The 20,085-nt window shown below is 44.7% G+C and overlaps 1 protein-coding gene across 9 annotated transcripts in view; it reads right to left on the bottom strand.

The window, feature by feature from the left end:
- ZNF106 (zinc finger protein 106) overlaps window positions 1-20,085 on the bottom strand; it is an 81,010-nt gene that overhangs the window by 22,708 nt on the left and 38,217 nt on the right. For 5 of the 9 annotated variants that reach the window (XR_012159443.2, XM_073348615.1, XM_073348614.2 and 2 more), the window contains 6 exons: window positions 11,664-12,432; window positions 11,091-11,146; window positions 9,744-9,889; window positions 5,780-5,914; window positions 4,065-4,181; window positions 2,807-2,998 (listed from right to left, as the gene is read on the bottom strand). Coding sequence is in view for 8 of the 9 variants with exons in the window: in XM_073348615.1 (XP_073204716.1) it covers window positions 2,807-2,998; window positions 4,065-4,181; window positions 5,780-5,914; window positions 9,744-9,889; window positions 11,091-11,146; window positions 11,664-12,432 (1,415 nt within the window). In the remaining variant the exon portion in view is untranslated. Of the gene's footprint in view, window positions 1-2,806; window positions 2,999-4,064; window positions 4,182-5,779; window positions 5,915-8,858; window positions 8,971-9,743; window positions 9,890-10,929; window positions 10,983-11,090; window positions 11,147-11,663; window positions 12,433-20,085 lie in introns of those variants that run through there. The other 4 variants (XM_073348617.2, XM_073348619.2, XM_073348621.2 and 1 more) reach the window with 4 other exon arrangements.

Here is a 20,085-nt window from a genome sequence, read left to right as displayed (position 1 = left end):
GAAAATAACAGAACGCCACTAGCCGTCACCTTCAGCCCCCACCTAAAACCCCTCCAACGCATTATTAAGGATCTACAACCTATCCTAAAGGATGACCCAACACTCTCACAAGTCTTGGGAGACAGGCCAGTCCTTGCCTACAGACAGCCCCGCAACCTGAAGCAAATACTCACCAACAACCACATACCACACAACAGAACCACTAACCCAGGAACTTATCCTTGCAACAAAGCCCGTTGCCAATTGTGCCCACATATCTATTCAGGGGACACCATCACAGGGCCTAATAACATCAGCCACACTATCAGAGGCTCGTTCACCTGCACATCCACCAATGTGATCTATGCCATCATGTGCCAGCAATGCCCCTCTGCCATGTACATTGGTCAAACTGGACAGTCTCTACGTAAAAGAATAAATGGACACAAATCAGATGTCAAGAATTATAACATTCATAAACCAGTCGGAGAACACTTCAATCTCTCTGGTCACGCAATCACAGACATGAAGGTCGCTATCTTAAAACAAAAAAACTTCAAATCCAGACTCCAGCGAGAAACTGCTGAATTGGAATTCATTTGCAAATTGGATACTATTAATTTAGGCTTAAATAGAGACTGGGAGTGGCTAAGTCATTATGCAAGGTAGCCTGTTTCCTCTTGCTTTTTCCTACCCCCCCCCCCCCAGATGTTCTGGTTTAACTTGGATTTAAACCTGGAGAATGGTCAGTTTAGATGAGCTATTACCAGCAGGAGAGTACTTGTGGCACCTTAGAGACTAACCAATTTATTTGAGCATGAGCTTTCGTGAGCTACAGCTCACTTCATCAGATGTTTACCGTGAAACATCTGATGAAGTGAGCTGTAGCTCACGAAAGCTCATGCTCAAATAAATTGGTTAGTCTCTAAGGTGCCACAAGTACTCCTTTTCTTTTTGCGAATACAGACTAACACGGCTGTTCCTCTGAAACCTGTCAGCAGGAGAGTGAGTTTGTGTGTGTATGGGGGTGGGGGGGATGTGAGAAAACCTTGATCTATGCAGGAAATAGCCCGACTTGATTATGTAAAGAGTTGTCACTTTGGATGGGCTAGCACCAGCAGGAGAGTGAATTTGTGTGGGGGGGTGGAGGGTGAGAAAACCTGGATTTGTGCTGGAAATGGCCCACCTGTTGATCACTTTAGATAAGCTATTACCAGCAGGACAGTGGGGTGGGAGGAGGTATTGTTTCATGATTTCTGTGTGTATATAAAGTCTGCTGCAGTTTCCACGGTAAACATCTGATGAAGTGAGCTGTAGCTCACGAAAGCTCATGCTCAAATAAATTGGTTAGTCTCTAAGGTGCCACAAGTACTCCTTTTCTTAATACAAAAACAATCACACATACAAGCTGACCGGTAATCTCAGAATCGCAGGACTGAATGGGCAGAAAGATTGAACCAGATTTTGCCCATTAAAAAAAAAGGATTCACTTCATCACAGGATTAAGACAGTGAGGCTCTGTGGGGAAAATTGTGCTTTGCACCTGCAACTCTGCTCTGTGGACATAAGGGATCAACACCCTGGTGCTTTTTAAGCACACAGAACTAAGCAAAAAAGTTTGAAGACGACATAAATGTGCTCCAATATGCGTGTAGATGGCAGGAGCAAGTTAATGTGAAAAAAAGAGCAGGTCAGGGACAGAGCTGGCCAGTAATGTAGAACACACATGTACCATGCTTTATATTAGAGTGGGCACATTACTATCGACCATTAAAGGTATGTCTACACAAAAGAAGTTGTGCCACTTTATCTATATACTTAAAGTGATACAGCCCTCCTAGGGTGGATGCAGTTATACCAGTAGAGCTATTCCTATACACCAGTCTAAGGCAGCTTTCCACTGGTATATCAGCGTCCACACTACGAGTGGGATTGAATCAGAACAACTATTTCCATCAGAAAAATCACATTTCTGCATATAGAAAAGGGTTTTTTTTTGGGGGGGGGGGGGGGAGAAGAAGGGGACATGTCTAAAGGGACATTGTGAGTATTTTCTCAATGGAGAAAATTTTTTCAAAATTTCCAGAGTGAATTACAGGCAAAATAGGTGAGTTTCCTTTCTTCCTTCTGGCAAGATGATTGTTCCACCGCCCCCTTGCGCTTCTGAAATCAACATCCGTCTTGTGTACACTAGTACTATGAAGCGCAATAGCAGCAGCACTAGGAAACGCACCAATTGTGGTAGCAAGGCCACCAGAAGGAGCTCAAAGTTGGGGAAACTTTTCACAAATGAAGGGATTTTTATTTTTTGTCAAAATACAGATAAAATTTCCTATGGGCACCAGTTCTCAACCAGGGGTCTGGGGCCGCAAGCAGGTTTCAGGGGGTCTGCCAAAATAATTCAGAGAGCACGGCCGCCACTAGACTTGCTGGGGTCCAAGGCAGAAAGCCTGAGCCCTGCTGCCCGGGGCTGAAGCCCAAGCCCAAGCCCAAACCCCACCACCTGAGGCTGAAGCCCAAGAAACTTAGCTTTGCGGGGCCCCCTGTTGCATGGCGCCTCAGACAATAGCCCTGCTTGCTGCCCCCTAACGCAGGCCCTGGTTTTAATGTACCGGATATGCAGAAAAACAGTTGTTGTGGCACACATGAGGTGTGGAATTTTTATCACCTGTTGTGGGGGCCTCAGAAAGAAAAAGGTTGAGAACCCCTGATCTATGGGAATATCAAAACGTTAAAGTCTCTCAAATATCAGATGGAAGTAAATAGTCCCCTTAACATATAGTGACTACATCATTTGTCAAAAACTGTTACTTCCCAAGGTACTTGCCTTCATACAGAGTATAGTTTTGCTATGACCTTCAAGAGTTCGTAGAAGCAGTCCATTTCGAGCATCCCGCACACTGATGGTACAGTCATAGGACCCCACTACCAACAACTTGCGTGCTCCTTCCTGAGCCGTGGCTAGACAGCTGACTGCTCTAGGGCCATGGCATTCAAAGGTATCGATTTGCTTGTTGTTCTGCAAAATAAAGAAGTCAAAAGATTGAATGGAATGTAGACCACTGAGTCCTTCCCTCTTCAAGGATACGATTCCTCAGACTGAAGGCGTATCTGATATTACTCTTGTACATACCTAAAAAGACAAAAAGGTGCAACCACCACTACTGATGGAATACTGTTTAAGATTAAAAATATAACCTAAAAATCTAAAGCTAATTCTTTGTTCCCTCCGATATCCTTTAAACAAGTATTCCTAATTTATCGTAACAGTTTGTTTTGCATTACAAATTCATTTAGCTTCTTTCCGGTGAGCTGTGCTTACAATTTGACCAGTAGTAAGAAACAGTCATTCTTCAGTGGTAGAAGAACAGAATTACTAGATGAGGCATGTGAACTTAGATATTTCATTATTCTTTAAGTACCACACGATTATGAAGTGTGTTTGTTCACGTTTAGTGTGAAAATTCTGTGAAGATAATTTGAGGTTCACTGGCATGATACTTCTGCTCTTGAGCTCTCAGAACAAGCCCTCTTTTTAGATCTCCTTAAAATATGAGCTTATTTTGCTAGGTTAGTTTTGAGCAATGAGCCTGGAGTCAATCTAAGCAAATAATGAGATATGTTTGTGTTTCTATTTAAAACATTCTGTGGCCTCATGGTTAGTTTTCTGCCAAACAAGAGGTCTGTTTGGATATCTCTCTCCTAGGTTTGTATCTCGTACACTCTGCAGAGACCCCATTCAAGTCTTAGTGAGGAGTCATAGCACACAGAGAAACAAGTGCCATTAAGCCTTTATCACCCACAAAAGTTCAGCTCCAGGGAACCTGGCGGTAGGCAGGGGAATTCTTCTGAGGACACAGGGGGTAGCTGGAAGAAGGTGAAGGGGAGAAGGTTCATCCAGGGACATGTAAATACTGAAACAGAAATGACTTAGCTGCTATCTTGATATGCAATAGTTATGAATGTTCTTGCTATTCAAGAGACAAAATGAAATTGGAAATGAGAGTGGGAAGAAAAGAGAATACCACCTGCTAAAACTGTTTCAATATGGGTTGACACACCAGTTTTCAAATAAATACACTGACCTTTATGGTGAAAGTGACCACATTGCCATTTGCAAGGCCTGCATACAGGATTCGCCATCTACTATGCAGACAGAGCACCCGGTCTTCCAATTTAAATTGCTCCATGCACTCCTTGGTCTGACAAGAAACAAATAGTTTCAGCTTTTGTCATTAGTGGAAAAATTGGGAGACTATTTTGAGATAACTGGGAAAAACTGAAATGAGCCATTAGTCTTGCCTATGAATTGTGTTGCTTCTCTCCAGTAATGGAGAAGTTCTTCTGTCTGTGTGAAGCTCTTGTTCCAAGAGCTCACTCCCACCCCAACTCAACTTCCTTAGTAACTTCTCCATAGGGGAAGTGGCATAAATGATAGTCAGCTGATATTATCTTTCCACAGATCAGTGACCTAAAACAATTTGTCCATAGGAAGCAGACATCTACTCCACAATCCTTCAAGGTCAAGGACCACTTTCACTCTCAATTTCAGGAGACAGACCTTCCTTTCATTGATCCCTGACAGAGGCCAGATTAAGCAGCTCTCTTCCAACTTGCTCCTTTGCCTCTGGTATGAGAAGCTCAGCTTCATCCTCTCAGAACACTACTGACTCCCATGAGAGCTGTATTGCCTATACTCCCAAGTGAAATGCACTTTTCATAGACTACTGAGGAAGTCAGAAAAAAATACAAGTTAACGGAGATGTGCACTTCCAAGTGGCTGTCTTCCACCTCAATTACCTCTGCTTACCTCATTTAACTTGCCATTACCCTCTATGCCTGAGCAAAGAGCCTACTGAATTAAAAAACTGGCCAGTAGAATGGGGCAGCACAGTGATATTGTTCAGAAACCAGCCATTATTAAATTACTGTAAACAGATACAGAAACTTTGACGAATACTGGGTCAGTCATAGAAACTTAATATACCAGAATTTATCCAAGTGCATGATAAATACAATTTATCCCTTTTGACTAGCTCACCTGCACCTAGCCCACTAATTCATCTTTGGTCAGGACTATTAATATTCCAAACATTTAGAATGTCCACCAGGGAATGTGCAACTTTTCCTTCAATTACATTAGCCAGAAGCCCACAAAAGTTAATATTTTGTCCTGGACCACCTGACATCTCACAATTCATTAGGGCAATAAACCTGACGTCAAATAGTATACACCCCTTCCACAACATAAGATACTGATCTAACTACTGACATTTATATATGGAATATCTACTAGTTTGTTTTTAAGAGGTTTGTAAAATTCATGATGGTTTCCACTTCAAAAGCCTGTATACTGAAGACTCACTGAATCAGAGAACTTGACTTTAAAAGCTAAAAGAATACCAAAAAAAGTACCTGTTTTTAAACTCAAACATTTCTAAAGTAGTTTCTATAAAATACGTAGCACACAAAATATGATAATGTGGTAATACGTTTTTATTGGCACTTGTCTGGGATAATTTGAATAACCATACCAACTCATACTGTCCAAATCTTTGTATCACAACACATACACTGTTTAAAACACAGAACTGGGAGTCCGAAGAAAAACTTTGTTATATTTCCGTTTCTGCCGTTGACTTGATCTGTGACTTTGGGTAGGTCACTTTGTTTCATCATGTGTAGAATGGGGCTAATATCTAGCTCATGGGGATTTGAAAGATTTGGTTCATTTATGCTTGAAAAGACCCTTGAGATTCTCACACAAAGGTGCAACGTTTAATACCATGTTTATGAATACCTTGATATTGTAACAGTTGATTGTGTGGTCACTAGAGCCAGTGTAGAGGGCTGCATTCTTCCCATTTGTTTGAGTAACCAGGAGACAGTTCACTTTGGAAGTGTGTCCTTCAAAGACACCCATACATTTTCTGTTCTAAAAGTAGAGCACAAAGTCTGTTAACGTGCAGACTATAATATAGGTTAATTTTCTCCCTCTACCTAATGTTTACACAAATCTACACATACTCTCAGATCCCAGCAAAGCAACAGAATTCTGTGACCCAAGGAACTCTTGATGCTAGCTGGCAGGGGGCACAGAGATGCGTAAGGGTTACACAGATTCCCTGGGTGTGGTAGTTCATCAAAGAATATCATGTGAGATCCCTACTGAAAGCCTGTATCACACTGATCATCATAATCTTTGCAAAATGTATGTGCAGATAATATGTAAGGAGATACCTATATATACTGGAAGTTATGTTCTTAAAGCCTGGAGATAAAGGCAGGTCACCCAGAGATGGCATACCTTAAGACAGATTCCGCCAGAAAGGAGGTAGCAGATACACAATTAACAATGCTCAGTCAAGGATATAAGTGTCTTATACTGGAAGTATATTTGGATACTGAATCAAATGCTCATGAAGAGAGTGCAGGGACTTCAAGAGAAGAAATTAACAGGAAGAGGTAAACAGCGAGGAAGGGAAACCTGTTTGCAGGTAAAAAAAACAAAAAGGACTGGTCTAATATAGCTATGTGTGCAGAAAGATGCCCTGGCATCCTTCATCTGGGAAGACAAGCTGCCAGTGGGTTTGGTCTTATAAAAGGAGGGTCTCAGCCATCCTAGTTGAAAAATGTGGTGACAACGACTTTGGATAAACAGTACCTTATTTAACAAGATGCCCTCTTGTTAAATATGTTTAAGCTCTAGAATAAGTGTTCTGATTTTATTTTATATGTAACCCTTTAGGTCCATAAACCCTACTTCCTTCTTCTCAAATTCCCATTCTTTGTTAAATAAACTTAATCCTTGTTTTCACTATAAACAAATCTAAGTGCAAGGTGTTTAGTGGAACTGTGATCCAGGTTGCAACTGGTAAACTGGGGTGTACTATTCCTTTGGGAGCAGAGGATCTGGGAATTATATGACTGTCCAGTGGTTAAGGGGCTGAGGACTCCAGGGAGACACCTAGGGGTTGGAGTATATCTATTGCTAACCTGCAAAGGGATGGCAGAGCCTGCCTCAGCTGAGAGGAGAATCCTTGTGCTGTCTGTGGCTGGCAGAGTTGGGGAGCTGACCCTGACAGGAAACCACAAGGTTTCCTCATGCTCAAGGCAGGTGATAGCAAGCTGCCTCACAACCTTGGTACCCCAGGGAGCCTCACAACCCCCCACCCTCCCACACACACATACATTTCCTGCTACAGTGGTGTTTACTTCAGCAAAAGACAGATGTAATGAGGGACACTAGATTTTTATCCAAATTTCATAATGAACAATACACTGTTATAATTTTAGTCCCAAAGAAATCCCAGCACACTTGCACAATCTATACTGTGTAAGTACTGTCAGGATAAAAGGAGTCTAGAAAAGCAGCATAGTTCAGAGCAGTGATTCTCAACCAGGGGTATGCATACCCCTGGGGGAACAGAGAGGTCTTCCAGGGGGTGCAACAACTCATCTAGATCAGTGTTTCTTAACCTAGAGGTCACAACCCGCAGGGGGGTTGTAGAATGGATATAGGAGGGGTTGCAAATGCAGGGCCAGTGTTAGAAGGTAGCAAGCAGAGCAATTACCTGGGGCCCCATAAAGCTAAATTACATGCTTGGGCCCTAGGCAGCAGGGCTCAGACTTCAGACTCCTGAAAGGGGTATAGTAGTTGGGAAAGGTAGAGAACCAGGAATCAGGAAACCAAAGGTCTAGTCCAGTGGTCACCAACCGGTCGATCACAATCGACTGGTCAATCCTGGAGGATCTCCCCATTGATTGCTATCTCCGGCTGCGCAGTGGGGCTGCTGCTAAGACAGACTCCCTGCCCGCCCCAGCCCCATGCAGCTCCCGGAAGCAGCCAGCACGGCCCCAAGGGCACGGCAGGGGTCTCCCTCCGAATGCTGCTCCTGCCTATAAGCTCCACCCCTGCAGCTCTCACTGGCTGTGAATGGGGAGCTGTGGCAGCGGTGTCTGCAGAGAGGGGCAGCGTGCAGAGCCATGTGCCGCCCGCCCCCAGTTTCCCCTCCCAAGGGCTGCAGAGGTGTATTGGCCCTTTCCAGGAGTGGTGTGGGGCCGAGGTAAGCAGGGAGTCTGCCTTAGTGGCATCCACACTGTGCCACCGACCAGGAGCCACTGGAGGTAAATGCTGCCCAGTGGGAGGCCGCACCGCAACCCCCAGCCCTGAGCCCCATCCCGGAGCAAGCACCTGAACGCCCTCCTGCACTCCAAGCCCCAGCCCTGAGCCCTCTCCCAGAGCCAGCACCCAGTACTCCCCCCACACCCCAACCAGAAGCATAGCTAGGGGGGGGAACGGGGCAGCGGCCGCTCCCTCACCGAGCGGAAGTGATGCCTTATTAATTCTTTGGCGCCTTCCAAATTTTTTACTCTCCCGACGGTGCTCCGGGTTTTTGGCGGCAGGTCAGGCGGCGCTTCGGGTCTTCAGCAGCATTTCGGCATTGGGACCTTCACTCGCTCCGGTCTTCAGTGGCATTGCGGTGGCGGTGGAGGAAGCCTTCAGTGCTGCCGAAGACTGGAGCGAATCAAGTGCTACTGAAGACCCAGAGTGCCGCCTGACCCGCCGCCAAAGACCCGGAGCGCTGCTGGGTGAGTACTAGCGAGTGGCGCCTTTTTTAAAATCTCTGCTCCCCCTGTTTCTCCACCTGGCTACACCACTGACCCCAACCCCCTACCCCAGCCCTGACCCCTCTCTCAGAGCCAGCACCTTGTACTCCCTCCTTTACCCCAACACTGCCCCAGCCCAGAGCCCCCTCCCCTATTCCCCCTACCCCCACACTGCGAACCCCTCAGCCCAGAGCCCACACCCCCTCCCAAACCCCAACCCCCTCCTCCAGCCTGGTGAAAGTGAGTGAGGGTGGGGGAGAGGAAGTGACGGAGTGGGGCAGGGTAGATCCTGGGTTGCCCTTAAATTCAAAAAGTGATCTTAGGTGTAAAAAGGTTGGAGACCACTGGTCTAGTCCCATTCTTGTAAAGCACTTTGGAGATCTATGGATGAAAAAAAAAACCCTATTATCAAGTAGTATTATTAATTCACTGGATTAAAGAACAAGATCTGAAGATCCTTGGTGGTGTGATTTTACTTTAAGATGTTATGCCTTTTTATGTGTCTGAATGCACTACCTATATAGGTTTGTATCTTTGGCAGTTTTCTTGAACTCTGATTGCTTATCATTTGTAAGAATTTATTAAGCTATGGTCAGCCAGTATTTCAGTAGATCTTCCTAATAAAAATATATCCTACAAGAAATGAAAGAAGGCTTTTTGTTTAAGGTTTGTTAGTTTTGTGGTGGTGGTCACAAACTCAGGCCTCTGCGAAAGGATTATAGACCAATTCTCATTTGACTAACATACCTTCTCCAACCCCAATGGGCAACAGGGAGTGACTAAACTTCCTCTCGTCTAGAATGGTACTTGCTAACTAACTGACATCCTTAAAAAGGCAGTGAAAACCAAGCTTCTCTTTAAAGAGAAAAATATATACAAATTTCTCTTCAAGAACATTTTCTACATAAAATCTTTCACCAAGCCATATTTCTCATGCTGGAAGCAAGCATGCAAAAGCCCTAATGGGGTCAGTCTGGACTGGCCATTACTATTACAGAAAGTTTGGGAACTTTATAGATGATAAAAAAACCAAACCAAAACAAAAAACCCACTATAAATGATTCCTTAAGAAGATTTCTTCTAAGCACAAAAAAGGGCTTTACAAAAAATCTGAAGACTGCAAAATACGTTCTCTCCATGATGACCCTACTTACAACCAGATTGTAGGCACGGACAGTTTTGTCTGCTGAGCAGGTGTAAAGCACACTCCCAAATATCTGAATAGCATTCACTGCAGCTTGGTGTCCCTCAAAACTCCCCTCTGTAGGTTCTTCATCCTCACCTGGCTCTGAAGATACTTCTGCAGAATGGAGAGTTAACAAAGCTTGTGCTTTAACGATCAGAATGTTTTATTCACACAAACTTTGCATAAGTAATAAGACTATCCGTACTATTGACTATCATCACATTTTGCAAAAAGGTCCGCAAGTAAAACAACCAACCAAAAAAAATGTAATAGACCTCTAGCCCTTTAAGAGCAGGGGTGGTCAGGATGCCAGTTATGGGGCCTCAGTCCCTTTAAAGTCAGGGACTAAGAGTTGTAGTTCTCAGGTGGAGCACATGAATCACCAAGGGGTCATGTGACAGCCTAATGAGCTATAAAAGCAGACAGCCTTCTCTCACTATGAGGTGATGCCCAGAAGGCACAAGATGTGCTGAGAAATGTCTCCAAAATAGCCCAAAGAAGAAATCTGGAAATGAAGCTGGTAACAGGGCTTGACCTGGAAAGGCTAGCAGCAGAGAAATCCAGGGCATAGAACAGCTTGCTGGGGAAGCTCATCAGAAGAGAGACAGGCAATAGCTCCTTGTGGGAACAGGAAAAGGAGCCTAGATAGGGATTGGCAGAGGGCTGTTTAAAGAGAGACCACGGAAAAGGCCTACACAGACATTTCCAGAGAGACCCTGGAAAGTAGTGGAGCAGAGCAGTCTTGGGCTTAGAGCTGGCCACTCTCCGCAATTTAAGGACTGTGGCTGTAGCTCAGGGAAGGCGCAGGTGAGTGAGCAACACACGTGCGCCAAAAGGACGAATGGAGCCTAAGGAGAAGCTGCGAAGATTATTAAGCTCAGGGGAGGGGAAAAATCTGGTATCTACCCCAGCAATCAGGAACAAGAACTGATTAACTCTTATGACCACTGAGGCAGCTGTTTGAATCCTGGGAGGAAGGAGGGCCTTGTCTGTATTTTAGCATTTGTACTAGTTTATCCCCAGAAGAGGGACTTTCTACATAGCCAAACAGTTACATTACGCCAGTTACTAAAATTCACCCCACCACCCAAAAGGTACTGTGGATCAGAAGGTAAACAGGCACAGTGCACCGAATGAGGAATAGGATAAGTGATCCATGTTGACTATCGTTATGCAGTGTCTTCCACTCTTATTTTGAGTTTAAGTTCTGAAGAGCAAAAAGAACAGTAGTATTTTGCAAGCACATTTGGACTGTAACTCAAATTTTCAGATATCCTATGCCCATTTAACATAGCAAAGCACACCAATAATATACCTGAGGAGTTCTTTGAGCATCTCATTGGTGATGTGGAAGGGAGAGTCTCAGCAACACTGTAAAATAAAGAGTAGAGAGATTAGACTCTGCTTGTTGGTATTCAGGAAAGGTAGCAAAATGTACTTAGAGAACTTCAGTGATACTCCAAAATAGGATATTTTATCAGAAGTATTGTAAGGAAAGTATAGGAGTCCTCCATGGGCTATGAAAGTACTCACTGCTAACAGCCCTATGCAATTTTTTTTTTTTTTTTTGAAGGAAAAAAGTACTCCTCTCTGAAGGGGGCCTTACTTTACTTACTGCAGAAGTTAGTAAGGAACAGTGCATGAACATTGTTTTTGTATGCACATGGAGAAGAGATTCAGATAGTTAAACTACCAGCATGTACAGGCATAAATATTCATCTTTTCTCATTTCAGTGATGGAAGCATTGAGGAATGAGATTTGCTCCCACTTCACCGTGTTTTAAGCTTTTCACACATGGAAAAAATGGCCCTTGAATTAAAATTTTGGAAGACCTTTTTTATGTGAGAAATCTGTCCTGATCTAGTATAATCCCACTTTCCACCTCACCTTCTACTGATGCCATCCCTATAATTTGTGCCAATCTCACTGGTGGAGCTCACTTCATCATAACCAGAGCGAGATGCCTCCACTGAAGCTTGTTCTGAGGATCTCATGGTGTCCCTCTTAGATGGGCTGTCTGGTTTCTCATCTCCTGACTCTGATGAGTTGATGGCCACCACCTCAAACTGGGGGTTTGCAGTTTCTACTAATTCCAGAGAGGCATCACTCTCATTATCATCTCTGTTCCTCTCTACTTCATGAGTAGTACCCCCATCCTCCTGTCTTGGAAAGGTGGATGTAGTAACCTTTCCCGCTGTGGGCACCTTCCCGCTCTTGACTTTCCTAATAGGTTTAGAGTCAATAACATCCTGTTCTGTGTCACTGTTCTCAGGTACATGGGCTGCTCGCAATGTTTTCTTCTTCCTTAGCTTTTTCCTTCTCTTTTTTCCTTTGTTCTCTGCAGAGACCAGAGTGGATTCTGCCAGATGCTCAGACTGTTCTGCTGGTAGTGTTGGATCTTTGTCCAAAGGTGTTTCTAAAGAGAGAGACTGATTTGCAACAGAGCTGCTACACTGTTCTGGTAAGGTGATTTCAGTCAGGGTTTCAATCACCCCTTTTTGTTTGTTGAGAGTAGATGGTGATAGTATGGTCCGGCCCTTATCTGAGGCAGCCTTGTGAACATCTTGATTAGTCTGTTGGAAACAAGTAGTCAGCTCTGAGAGGGACATGATTGCAGAGATAACTGGGTACACAGAAGTTTTCTGGCCGATATCTACTGAAGAAAAGAGATGAACAATGTGTTCACTCTGCAGTAATTCATATTTATGCATAAAACCCCCCTTGGTTTATTATTAATAAGCTGCACGAATTATTACAATCTATTTGAAAATTTACATCCATAACATAGCTATATGTTTAAAAGTAGAATGTTTTCTGAATACTGAAAGAAGTGCACATACTTCTTGTGTTCATTATGCAAGCCTTGTCAGTTTCTTATTTCAAAGTAAGGCCAATCAGCTATTAACACTTTTTTAAAAAGTGTCATTAGCACGTCAAGTGGAATTCACCTTAAGAACAAACTTATTTGGAAGCAAAGTGCACAGCTATTGCAACAGCTATTTGGACATTTTATTTTGGATCCCTGCAAGGACAGTTATGAAATTAAAAGACTTAAAGTTAGCTTAAGGAGATAATATATGTGCTTTATGGTTTGTGTTAGTACAGAAGAGGCCACAGTCAGCTAGTAAAAGGTCATGAGAATAAGTAATATTATTTATTACTTACAGTGTGGGAAAGATGCATGGTTCAAAATAACTGATTAAGTGAAAAGCAGCAGTAACAAGACAAAGAAACAGTCTTAAAAGAAAGAAGCATAAACCTTTCCACTGTTCTGCTGGTAAGCAAGGAGGTGGGGAGGAGATAAGAAGGAAAGCAGCAAGGATAAGTTGCTTCAAAATTGGGTTTTTACTAAAGCTAGCAAGTTCACTGAAGTTTATAAAGAAAGCCATGAATCTGATGGTTCTTTAACAGACTCTACCAGATCATGCTGACGCACACTAGGATGAGATAGTTTTCCCTAGCAACAAATTCCCAGCTAGTAAAGCAAGAGGCTTCTTTCCTGGGACTAACCATACAACCCAGCTGCGGGCTCCAGATAAATAGGTGCAAGGGATTTTAGAGCGGCCCTATTTCTGAAACAGCACTGCAATAGCTGCTGGGCATTACAGCTTTTGTCAGGCTTTAATCCCTGATCATGCAGCCATCCCCGCACCCACTCTACCAGCTCCTACAGAAAAAGGTAGAGTGGGAATGGATGCTCCCAGCATACCCGGCAACGTATAAATTAAAGAGGCTTTAGCATAAGCTCCAGTTCCTAGTACCCTACAGGTTTCAGAGTAGCAGCCGTGTTAGTCTGTATTTGCAAAAAGAAAAGGAGTACTAGTGGCACCTTAGAGACTAACCAATTTATTTGAGCATGAGCTTTCGTGAGCTACAGCTCACTTCATCGGATACCCTACATTACACAAAACCTTTTGGATTGTTTGTAGCAACCAGGGACACAACTATTTCACCTTTGTTAACTCAGGATATCATGACAAAGAAGAAAGGATTTCTTATACTTCCAAGGTATTTAATGAAGTTGAAAAGCAGTAAACTCCGTGTGGGAAAAAAAATACTTATTGGCTATTTGGTGGGCTCTAACATTTTTAGATACCTGGTGAGGTAGGGATGCATAAAACTGTACCTTGCTCATACTCCCTTAAAGTATCTTTTGTCTGGTAAAATCAAAAATGGTACAGTGTCTAGACCTAGACTAGTGGCCCTTGCTGCTGGAAGACCACCAAACTGAAGTCTGTCTGCTCAAACACCGCTTCACCCTTACCAACAGGAATGTTAATTGTGGTACTCCACTAGAGTGTCCTGGAGAAATTTTCTCTAAAAAGGGAGCCCTAACCCTTTATGCCATGTGCAGTACGTACACCTCTACCCTGATATAACGTGGTCCTCGGGAGCCAAAATAATCTTACTGCGTTATATCAAACTTGCTTTGGCCTCGAGCATTTCTGTTATGAATAGTCACTTCCTGCCCCAACTGATCCCTCAGAACCCCCCCCCCCCTTGTCCCCTGACTACCCCTTCCAGAGACCACCCGCCCCAACCACCCCTCCCAAGACCCCACCACCTATCTAAGCTCCCCTGCTCCTTGTCCCCTGACCACCCCCTTCAGAATCACAGAATATCAGGATTGGAAGGGACCTCAGGAGGTCATCTAGTCCAACCCCCTGCTCAAAGCAGGGCCAATCCAACTAAATCATCCCAGCCAGAGACCCCCCCCCCATCCCTAATCACCCCCAGGACGCCACCCCCTTTCCCCTGACTGCCCCGACACCTATCCACACCCCCACTCCCTGACAGGCCCCCCCCCCCAGGACTCCCACGCCCTATCCAACACCTCCATTCCCCATCCCCTGACCTCCCCACCCCCAGAACATCTGAACCATCCAACCCCCGCCATCCCCTGACTGCCCCCCCCAGACCCTCTGCCCCTTATCCAACCCCTCGGCCCCGGCCTGGCACCCTTAACACACCACTCAGAGCAACGTGTCGGAGCCAGACATGCTGACGCGTTAATCCGCTGGAGCACGCAACCCCACCCCCGAAAACGCTGCTTTACCGCGTTGTAGCCAAATTTGTGTTATCGGGTCGCGTTATGTCGGGGTAGAGGTGTAATTTAAATTCTGAAAGGCTGTATGCTGAGAATAGGACAATATATGTTATGGGGTTGTCCTATCACCAAAAAGGGACTGTAGTCACAGGATTTGCTGTTTGGGCTCTCCCCATTCAGGCTGAACCTGTGCAGTACAGGTGTAAAAATGTTATTAAAGCTAATGTTAAAAAATTATATAATATATAGGTTGGGGAAAGTGTGTCTGTACATCTGGGTATAGTGCTTAGATTATCCACAGGTACAAAGTTAGTTTTTTAAAAGTCATATGATACATCGAGTATAAAATCAGCAACAACGCAAATTTAGGTGTACAGTTTAGACATTAGAATCTGAATACTCAGAAACACTACTCATGAAAAGTTGTACACACAAAACATTCTGTGGGCACGTCTACCACTGTAAGGAGTTTAGGACCAGTGGAGGGAGACAAACCAGCCTGTCCAGTGAATGACAGTTGGGGTGGTAGACCATCTTGAGCCACATTTGAAGGGATGGCGGCATAGCCTTGCAAACTGAATCACCTGTGTACAAGTGGCCCTACATGCTCAGACACATCCGGACGGCTGTAGAAGGCTGAGACTGCAGACTGAGGAAGACATGGAATTGCCTTAAAGTGGTCGGCTGGTAAGCCCTAGATCTTGTGGAATCTAACAGGTACGCTTTTTTTTTTTTTTTTTGGGTGAGTGGGAGTAGATTGACTTTCTGGCATTTAGAATGAGGCCAATATGGTCAAGCAAGCACAATGTGGTCCTGATGTGAGCAAGAACTTCCTCTCTGGATCTGCCCCATAGCAACCAGTCATCACTGACCAGGAAGAGGTGGATTCCCTTTCTCCTGAAATATGCAGTAAACACGACCAGGCACTTGGTGAAAACTCAGGAAGCAGAAGAGGCTGAATAGCATGACCATGTATTGAAAATGGCACTCTCTTTCAACAATGTGCAGGAACTTCCTGTGGTTCAGCAGACTTGCCACATGGAAGTAAGCATCCTGGAGGTCCAGAGCAGCGAACCAGTCATTCTGAGATAATATGGGGAGGATAGTCAAAAAAAAAAAAAAAAAAAAAAACCACAACACATTTGGAATCTTATATGTGATGTTTGTTGAGGCTGCAAAGGTAGAGGATGGGTCTCATCCTTCCCCTGAATTTGGGTACAACAGACGCTTGTTTGAAGCAAAACCTTGTGAGAGCAACCGCTGCTTATTAGCAACGTTTCCCGTGGTCACCGTTTCTCTACCGTGAATAGTCCACTCGGTAACAGCAACATAGCCACCACATAAGAGCAACGTTTGTGATGTGACATCACATGCTCCACTTACTTGCATACTGTAATAACCTAAATTAAAAGTATTATTTACTTGCTTAGTAGATGCTCTTAATCAGGACAACTTACAACACGTACAAAGCATTACAGTTAAGTAGGAGTACAAAAAATGTTTATAAGTAAGAGCAAAAGGTTGTGTTTGTTGTCATAGTTGATGTTTGACTTTTTTTAAGCACAAATAAAACTGGATACTTTTCTAAGATTAACTCAATTAATACCGCTTTCTTGATATAATATGGTGGTAGGCTACAAATGCACATTTAAAATGTACAGTATGTAAACTAATGTAATACTGTAGCAATAAGAGATATTCTGTTACATTATAGATTTTTAGTGTGTACTGTAGCTGTTTTATGGATCAGAAAAAGCAGAGTGCCTTTAGTCAGACAACACTCCCCATAACAGCAACAGGTGCTTAGGAGCAACATAGCAAAAGGGCACTGATATGTTGCTACTAATGAGCGTCTACTGTATCAGGAAGTACTGGGATTAGAAGCCGTTCCAGCAGAACTTCCTCCACCACTCCCAATGCCAGCAGGGAGCAATGTCATGACAGGATCCCTGAAAAGAGACGGAGGAGAAGATGGAGGAGGGTTCTGACCATGTGCAGGACCCAGTTGTTGGAAGTAACAGAGACCCCAGCACTGTAAGAAAGGGGCCAGTCTGTCCCCAAAGGAACAGGATGATGAGGAGGAAGGAGCAATGGACTGGAACAAGGAGTCAAAACAGGCATTTAGAAGCCAAGGGAGGGTGTGTAGGCTGGCCAAACTTTGAGCCCAACCACTTTCTCTTGTGGGATCTATCCTGCTTTTTAGGGTAGTCCTACTGCTCCAGGGAAAAGGGCTGCGCAAAGGTACACTGTGGACGATACTGCTGCAGCTGGTGCTGAGCACCACAGTTTTGCCTCAGTGCAGGTGGCGCACTTCCCCGATGGATCTCAAGGTAGCCCTAGAATCCTTGAAGGAGTGAAGCATGTCATCGGTCTTGTCAGAGAACAGGTTTCGGCTGTCGAAATGCAACTCCTCAATAGTCTGTTGAACATCAGGTGCAATGCCAGAATTTAGCAGCCAGGAAGCCCTCCTCACAGTGACCACAGAGGATATCACCCTGGCTGAAGCATCTGCAATGTTAAGGGCAGACCTCAAGAATATTTTGGTCACCAAGGAGCTTTTATTGACAAAAGCCCCAAACTCCTCCTGTGAGACCTTGGGCAGCTGGTCTGTGAACCCAGACATAGCTGTCCAATTAAGGAATCATATGTGGACAACAAGTTGGTTAAAGATTCACATCTGTAGAGACAAGGATATGTAGACTTTCCTGCCCTTAAGATCCCATCGTGTAGAGTCTCTGTCCTTAGGAGTAGATCCGAATCTGCCCTTCTATGCCCTGTTGTATACCACGGTCACCACTAGGGAACTGAGGGCCAGATGTGAATAGAACCCCTCAGTTCCTTCAACTGGAACAAAACAACACTTTTCCATGTGCTTATCTGCTGGCGGTATCACGGCTGGTGTACTCCAAAGGGCTTCAGCCAATCTGAGAAGCACATTGATTGGGATAGCAACTCTACAAGGGGCAGATGACTGCAAAATGTCCACCACAGTGTGGGGGTCTCATGCAGCAACTCCACCTGGATGCCCAAGGGTGCAGCCACATGGCGCAGCAGGTCTTGATATGCCTTAAAGTCCTCCAGTATCAAAGGGAAGGATGAACTCAGTAGTGCAGTCTCATCTGGAGACAAAAAAGCAGAGGCTCTTAATTGAGCCAAGGCCAGATCGTGTCGCAGGGATGATGCATCCAGACAAGAATATTCTAGAGGCTCCACAGGGAGAATGATGGCTGATGTCTGCAGATACCAATGCAGATCTAACAAGTGATTTTGCCTATGAACGAGGTGAAGAGCAGGACCTCTGAGAATGAGGGGCAACCCACTGACTGCAAGGGGCCACTGATATGGACAGGGCACTGGTAGACAGTAGGCACCTGGCCAAGGACCTCCATCCCAACCAAGTGGTGGAGGACAATCTTGGGGACTATAAACGGTCCATTAGTGATCCTTGGTGTTCACTGCATGATGCAGAGCGGGAGGATGAAGACCTCAACTTGGATGTAGGACTCTTGGGATCCCAGCGACAAGTGAAGAGCAAGACAGAGGGAGCAAATAGGTGATCCGTTAATCCCTTGCCCAGAACGAGGTAGGAAGTGGTGCTTCTGATGGAGGCAGTATCATTGGTACTGAACATGTCAGTGCCGAAGACAGTGTCTGTCCAGACTTGAATAGTGGCAGAGGCTGGTGAAAGCTGCCACGGAAGCACATTTGACAATGCCGAGATTCCCAGTACCAGGGTTCCCCATACAGATTCTGATACTGGCTCTACCTCTACTTCTGGAAGGGTAGCAGTGGGATATGGTGCTCACAAACGAGGGTTCAGCACCTTGCTCCATTGGAGGGGCTAAGATGGTGCAACCCTGGAAAAATCTTGAAACAACAAAAGGCAGAGGAGGTCTGTGGCTGCCTGGTATGCTGATGACATGGACACAGTCAGTACCAGCATCTCCCTCATCAGTACCAGACTCAACTGACAGCAGAGGCTGGAACCAGAGTAGATGGTACAAAGTTTCTGCCCTTCCCACTCGGAACCAGAGAAGGGTTGGAGCTGCCTGCCAATGCTGGCCCTGTACTGGTCCACACTCTTTATGGGGGAGGCAGAAGAGTCACCCCGAGACCTGGAGCAATCTCAGTTGGTCTTATGTGACCTTTTCCTTGGTGCAGTTGATGAGGAATGTCTCCTCAACCTCTTTGGAGGTGTGCCTGTTCCCAAAAGTGAAGTGGCCGCACTCAGAAAAAGAGGGTGATCGTTGGCTGCATGAGGACATTGGTACCAGATCAGGCCACATGGCCTGTTCAAGCAGGTGCTTCTTGAAGTGAAGGTCCTGGGCCACCCGCGTCCTTTTCTTGAATGATCTGCAGATCGAACTATGCTCTTTGAGATGGGCCTTGCCAAGACAAAGTGAGCACTGCATGTGGTGATTGCTGCTCGGGGTCGCTCCCCCACACAAAAGACAGTGTTTGAACCCCAGTGAGGGCATCACCAGAGGAAAAGCTACTAAAACTAACTAACATGAACATTAAACTACTAACACAAACTACATACGATAAAAAACTAGGCTAAGACTGAACTACACAGAGCTCCAGCTCCACCCATGGGTGGTGAGAAGACACTGAGGAGAGTTGGGGAAGTGCTGCCTCATATCAACAGGGGAGGGGCCAGAGCCATGAGTGCTGCCCCTCTATGGGTACTGCTAGGCAAAATATCTGACTCCAGTGCGCTGGGCATACACGCACCTAAGTGGAATACATGTCTGCATCTACCTGAAGAAACAATGTCACTGGTTATCACATACAATTCTCAAGTGGCCTGACAACAGATGAAAACATGGTGATTGTGAATCCCTATTTAAGGAATATATATAGGCTAGACATGAGGGGCATTATACATTTTGTGTTTGATTAAATTTTACAAGAAAGGGAGCATATCAATATGTACCTTTTTGGAAATCAAGGAGGGTGGGAATAAGGGTGCTACAAATACCATACATAGAGAAGGAAAAGCCAGAATGCTCTAGGGTGGAGGCAGACCCCAGTAATTTAGTAGTATTAAGACTCCTCAAAGAAGTGTTGTACAATGATGTTCAATTTATTTATGTGCCAGTGTTACTGCACATACTGCAGTTATCTAATGGATTGTGCCCACTGGAATTTGGTGAAATATGGTTAAGAACTGTTGAAAGGACTTTCTGGACACATGTAGGGATAATTATGAAAATTTAATTAGCATAGGTATGGTTAAGAAAATAATACATATTTGGTTTG

This window comes from Lepidochelys kempii, chromosome 6, assembly GCF_965140285.1.
Source record: "Lepidochelys kempii isolate rLepKem1 chromosome 6, rLepKem1.hap1, whole genome shotgun sequence".
NCBI classification, from domain to species: Eukaryota; Metazoa; Chordata; order Testudines; family Cheloniidae; genus Lepidochelys; species Lepidochelys kempii.
Note: the sequence above shows the minus strand (reverse complement) of the source record. Positions and strands in the feature narration are given on the sequence as shown.